Genomic DNA, 6,354 nt, shown 5'->3' with positions numbered 1-6,354 from the left:
TTAAATTGATGAATCTAAGGAAAGATTTCCAGTCAAAAAGTTTGGATAAGTGTTTAAGGATCTAGTTCTTTGTGGGGAAAAAAAAAAAAAGTTCTGCCTAAAATCTTTTATGGTAGGAAAAAAACCCCTGCAATTTGACTGTGTTTTGATGTTCACATTTTTAGACAAAAAAAAATAATTTCCACTTAACCAATTATTTGTTTTGAAGCACTTCAGATAATGTTCAACAGCTGTTTCGCTTGTCTGATGGTTCTCAAACATCAAATGCCAATTTTAAAAACCCTTCACCTTTGAAGAGGAGCAAATGTTTATTCCAGGACCCAGCCTCCAGATTCACTATTGATCCCACAGTTTAAAGCACATGTCAAAGAAAAGCTCTGGATGAGCGAGTAACATGATGACAAGGAAATTGAAAAGTCCTCTGTGTTGTGCTGACCCCTCCCATAGTATGTTGCATATGACTTGCACAACGTGCAAACGGAGGAAGAGACAGTTATTCTTGTTCTGTTTTATGCTCACAAGACTAACAAAAAACCCCAAACTATATTTGATTTCCATGAAACTGAGCGATGGGTTATAGCTATGTACTACAGATGATCTTGTTGGATTGCACCATTTTGGAAGGGCAAAGTGTGTGTGCATCACAAGAGGCGAGGCAGAGAGAAAGAGAAAATGCTTCTTTTTGCACAGTATGTGTCCAGTTTGCAAATGTCAAGATAATCCCAGTGGCAACAAGAAGGCGAACTTTTACATTTAGTAACATTTATTTCTGCATTCGGTATCAAGTACATAAGTGCAAATATTCAGAGTCCATAATTAAGTCCATTAGGAACTACAGAGAATGTAATACAAATTGTAATAAATTTAACATGCTGGAACTTTCCAGTTACCATACATGTAAATCAGCCTGTCAATCCCTTACGACAAAAGTACTGGGTTTTGTTCTCATTTTTTTGAGTTATACAAAACTGATTACCATAAGTACCGATTACTGTTTATTTTATTTGTGCTGGAAAACACTAAAACATCAGTCTACAATTCTATATAGTTAATAAAGATGAATCCAACCAGCAACCCAGTGACGTAGAAGCAATTTTAACTATTGCATCAGTGCGCTAAGCAGGAAAGCCCCTAGCCACATGTAACATTAAAAGTCATAGAAGCAATGCCAATAGAAGAAGGAAAAACACTAAAAAAAATAAAAATAAAAAAGGTCAATATTATTTAGGCTCTCACCATCATGCACTTTATAAGCAACACAAAAAACCACATCTAGTACACTTTTCTCTTTACTATATTTTAGTGCTTGACACAAGTGATTGCAAATATTCTAAGTGCAGAAGCAGCAGGGGAAAAGCACTGCTTCCGAGTTTTATGTTTCTAAGATTATGGTGTCGAGAAAAAAAAGAACGATAAATTTGCAGTAAAGTGTAAGAACAGAGCTGTTTCACTCCAGATTCCCCCATATTCACTATGTAGTCGATGAATTCTTGATGTCTGCTTTACTCTGCCTTTCTCTTAGCACCTGGGATTTTAGCTTGAATCCTAGAAATAAAGAAGAAAAAAGGATGGTCAGGCAGCTGTCCCATTCAGTGTGTTGTCACAACAGGTGGACTAGAGCCTAATAAGAAAATGCCCATCTATGTGTTCTTACAGTTGTAAATGGCCCATTTTTGGGTAGTTCATGTAACCGTGGGATATGCTCAGTGATATTCTCTCATTATTCTACCATGGTCCATTGCCTATTGGAACCCAGGAATGAAATTTAGACAATTTTCATTACGGACTTTTAGTCCTGCTCAAATCTAAGGGTTTTGCAGAATCACAGATCTGTTGGATGGAGAGGACTCCTGAAAGGCTTTGAATCTACCCTCCTGCAGGCTCTTGCGTGCCAGGAGCTCAGGAGGACATCATTCGTAGGGCATGTTGTCCGTGGGCCCGCCCGGCTCTTAGCCACTCCCAAGAGCACTGCAACTGTACAGCAAGACTTCTGGGCAAGCCTGCTGTGAACTCACTTTGCCACAACAGTGTTTATGTGGGTCCGCACCAGTCCCAAGTATTGATCAATCTGTGCCTGCAAAGAGCAAAAGGAGACCAAGTCAATCAGGCATCAACAAGACAGAACCACCCAGACAGCTGAACTCCGCTGTGCAGACAGACTTACCTGGTACTTGTCATATACAACGGGGAGAGTAAACATAGACACGACAGCTGAGGAGAAAAAGAGCACACTGTTATATTCCTGCCAATCACGTTCCTCCAGAGACGAGACCTACTTCAAACAGCGACAAACACATATCATGCCACTTGGTCAGCTGATCCACCAGGGATCTTCGTATTAAAAATTAACTTTGCTCAAACCTCCCAAATATGGTATTTACCACTGCTCTGGGACTAGTGGCTACAAAACCATAAAAAACAAATTAATTCTAGCAGGGGGGACAACAGAATGGGAATAATGAATATTTACTGGAAGGGGAAATAAAAGTTGATGGTTCAACTGTGGGGAAGGCACCGTGAGGACAGGCTATTTTGTCTGAGTAGAATTTCCAATCAAATATGAGGAAAAACTTCTTTACGGTGAGGGTGAGAGAGCACTGGAACAGGCTGCCCAGGGAGGTTGTGGAGTCCCCTTCTCTGGAGACTTTCAAGACCCGCCTGGATGCAGCCCTGAGGGATGTGCTCTGGGCAATCCTGCTTTAGCAGGGGAGTTGGACTAGGTGATCTCTAGAGGTCCCTTCCAACTCTGAAGATTCCGTGATTCCGTGAAATCACGAGGGAGTCAAAGTTAAAAATAGATTTTAAAAGAAATGTTGATTTTTACCCATTATCAGAAGAGTCAGGCCATTGAAGAGGGCTCCCACGTAAGTCAGCAGCCACATTAGTACTGCAAACTAAATTAAAGACAGATCACTACATCACCTCGAGCGTCAGCATAAGAAGAGATTTGTTTCCTTAACTAGCTAACATAATAGCACATTAGCCTTTTTTAATGTGTAAGGGGACTTGTTAAGTAAGGCACATTAGGAACTAGATGTTCTTCTGGGTGTATAAACCCCATTCTCCATTCTGCTGTTCACTGCTTCTCACTCTTAGCTGAGCTTTCATGTACGTTTAGGGCTTAATTGCATACACTTAGGACTCTGCATTGAGCACGGCACAGGCAGATTTCTGAATCCAGTTTTGATGGTGACAGGGGTCATGCCACACAGGTTAACCACAGCCCCACAGTGATAATCCCAGTGACTGAAAACTCTTGAGACTGGGAAATGGGTACATTTTTTCTAAAAGTCTTTAGTAATTTAGGAGCCTAACCCATGTCTGCTCTCTTAATGATCTTCCCTTTGCTCTGAAGAACACCCACTTGGGTGTAAGGCTGAAAATAAATAATTATCTCAGCAGAGAGGGAAAGACGACCTTCTTCCATAGCAGGAAATGCCACCATTAGAGGAAATGTAGATTAACAGAGGTATTAGAGGGGAACACACTGTTTTATGTCAAAGTCATAGAAAGCATAACGCAGAGATGTTTCTAGAACTACAGTGGAGCTAAGCTGGTCCTGCAACTTTTATACTCTTGTATTATGGATCAATAAATTCAAATGCAGATTGCCAAACCTCTAAATTGCTTAAAGCAAGCAGTTTGGAAATGAAAAAGGAGAGCAACTTTTATATTTGGAGCTACACAAAACTAGGTTTTATGACAACACTGTCAACATGGGAAGCAGCACTTTGAAATGTAGATTGACCCTCTAGAGAGGGGTTAAAAATATTTAAAGCAATCCTACTTTTAAAGAATCCACAAGGTCCTGAACGAGAAAGAGTCTCCTCAGCTCTTTGACTGTGCTGTTGACGTATAACTGAAGACAGTCTGTGTATTTCTGAATCTGGTCCTGTGAAAGATTCATTTCCATCTCCAAGTAGGCTCTGCCAGAAACAAAGGTCCAGTTACAAACCCAGGCAAGTTCACCTGCCATTCAAGGTCATGCCTGTCTATCCCGCCACTGCCTCCTCCCCAGACCTCATTTCTTTGTGCTGGAGCAGCGGGTTCCCCTTCCTGCAGGCACAGAGCCACCGGCGCACAGTCTGCCTTGCACGACCCGTCTCCCTGGGCAGTTGCAGGCTGCACTGGGGCTGTTTGCCTCCAGCCTTGCCCTCTCCCCATGCAGAGCCTGGTCTTCATGGGATCTCTCTCTTTACTCCACCCAAAGAGGGATGCAAATCCTAGCTGGGGGGTTTCCCCACAAACTTCTCTGCAACAATGCTGCTGCAGAAGGGGGCATCTCCTCCACTTGGCAGCCTCTGGAGGAAGAAAAGCTGCTGTCTGGCCACATGTCACCTACGGCGGTGATGCCCCCTTCCCTCTCCTCCATCCCTCCACCTGCCCTGCACCTCTCTCTGAGCTATGCCTATGTCATGAGTTGCCTCTCAGAACCAACCCAAGTGAAACACAAGTAGCAGCACCCCAACAAGACTTTGTTTCAGTGTGTGTGTTTGCAAACCAGATCAGTTCCATGACCTGGTTTACCAACTTGTTGGCACAGCCGGGGAGCAAGGATCGCTGCTCTCCTGAAGCAAATCACCCAGACCCTGCGGAGGGTGGGGAGGGCACCGCCATTGGCACTGGCACCATTACCTAGGATAATGGATTGCCACATCACAGCCAAGCAGTGCTGGAGAAAAGATAGAGTTTCCCTCTAAGTCCAGTAGTGTGTGGCCAGAAACAATACTTTTCCTGCTTGCAGGGATACTGTATTATCATTAGTTCTAATGAAACCCTTTTTCTCTGTTTGCTTAAAATTTTCTGGATCCCAGAGGATGATGGCTTTTGTGTTGTTTTTCTTTGCCCCAGAATATGAGACAATACAGCCCTACAGTTCTTGAGACACTAGACAACAGAAAAAATTATTTCCCCTGTTACAAGAAAAGAATTTTGTCCAGTATAAAAGCAGCAGTTAAAGAAACATGAATTGCCACTGGGAATGGATCATTTGCAAGATAAAACAGCCCCTGGCCGTGACTGCAAAGCACTCACTTGAAGGGGTGGCCTTCATCCGTCTTCTGCACAGCCTGTAGGACCGATTTGTAGATTCTGAAGCTAATGGTGGCTGAGAGGCCAGCGAGGGCCAGGTAGGCCACGACGCTGACAACGCTGAACTGGGTCAGGGAGAAAAGCAGCAACAGGAGGCTGCCAAACACGATCCCTGTCTGCTTGATGTCACGCCAGTACAACAGGTCGATAGCTGAGGAGAGAAGACCAACGTGTTAAAGGCAGGAGCTGCAAGCGCGTCAAGGATGGCCACCATGTCCACTGCAATGCTTAGAGTCCTTGCAGGAGGGTAAAGGGAGGAGTGACGCTCCTGCTCACATCAGCATCAACAGGAACTCCTCAACAGAAGCAGTGAAGTGACTTCAGCAACACACTGAGGAAATGGCAATCGATGACCTACTTGAAACCACTGGATTTCATGCATCTGTGTCTGGGTTAGATATGATGGATGAATATCTCCAACCACAGCACGGTAGGTGTCTTGCAGCAGCAAGGCAAATGCAAGCTGGGGTTTGTATTGTTGCTAGGGTTGTATGGAAGCTTTTACCCTAACTTGCATTTAGCTGCTCTGGAAAATGCATATTTTTAAATTTTTTTTTTTTTTTTGGTTACAAGTCCAAATGCCAAATGCTTGATCAAAGCATTTTCAAGTTTTGGTTGTTGATAAATGAATGAGTAATTTTGGGGTTAGCCACAATAAACCACTTTCCCATTCAAAGTTTTGACAATATCATTTTGTTATTTCCTAAGTTTTGAGAAAGGAAAAGACTCTTGTTTTTACCACTGCTTAATAGTATCATGGGTAGGAAACCATTTTTCAGATGGGACCTTAAAATACAGAATCAATCCCTTTTGCTACTGCAAATCCAACCGTCTCAGAAATACTAAAACAAAAAACCCTTTCTGCTTGTTAGATAACTTTCCTTGTCTAGATCCATGGGAGGTGTTAATTAGAACAAAGCAAGTGCAGAAAACCATTTTCAACCAATATGTTTTTACATTTGTGAAACAGTTAATTTTGACAGTATTTTTCCCAAGTTTGTATAATTTATTCCAACCCCTCCAGCAAATGATCTTACCATCAGGGATAGCCACTATAAAAGCAAAATTTTATGAAACGATTGCAGAATATCCAGTCCACAAAGCTGAATTTAATTTCTTTACATGGATAACCTGTTTCCGAGAGGACTCTTCATCCAGCTGAAGAACATGCTCATGACAATATAAATAAAACAGCTTTAATTTCACACACTGCGCAAGTCCTCATAAACAGCCTGACACACCATCAGCCAAACAGATTTTATA

At 42.5% G+C, this 6,354-nt stretch overlaps 1 protein-coding gene across 2 annotated transcripts in view; it reads right to left on the bottom strand.

Moving 5' to 3' along the window:
* Nucleotides 1-741: 741 nt before the first annotated feature.
* Nucleotides 742-6,354, bottom strand: part of RTN1 (reticulon 1) — a 116,695-nt gene continuing 111,082 nt past the window's right edge. For both annotated transcript variants that reach the window (XM_063333619.1, XM_063333620.1), the window contains 6 exons: nucleotides 5,035-5,242; nucleotides 3,788-3,926; nucleotides 2,825-2,894; nucleotides 2,165-2,211; nucleotides 2,016-2,074; nucleotides 742-1,545 (listed from right to left, as the gene is read on the bottom strand). In XM_063333619.1, the coding sequence (XP_063189689.1) occupies nucleotides 1,503-1,545; nucleotides 2,016-2,074; nucleotides 2,165-2,211; nucleotides 2,825-2,894; nucleotides 3,788-3,926; nucleotides 5,035-5,242 (566 nt within the window). In that variant the 3' untranslated portion in view covers nucleotides 742-1,502. The remainder of the gene's footprint in view (nucleotides 1,546-2,015; nucleotides 2,075-2,164; nucleotides 2,212-2,824; nucleotides 2,895-3,787; nucleotides 3,927-5,034; nucleotides 5,243-6,354) is intronic.

Source organism: Chroicocephalus ridibundus, chromosome 4 (assembly GCF_963924245.1).
Source record: "Chroicocephalus ridibundus chromosome 4, bChrRid1.1, whole genome shotgun sequence".
NCBI lineage: Eukaryota > Metazoa > Chordata > Aves > Charadriiformes > Laridae > Chroicocephalus > Chroicocephalus ridibundus.
The sequence above is the reverse complement of the archived record's forward strand: the minus strand, read 5'-3'. Positions and strand labels throughout refer to the sequence as shown.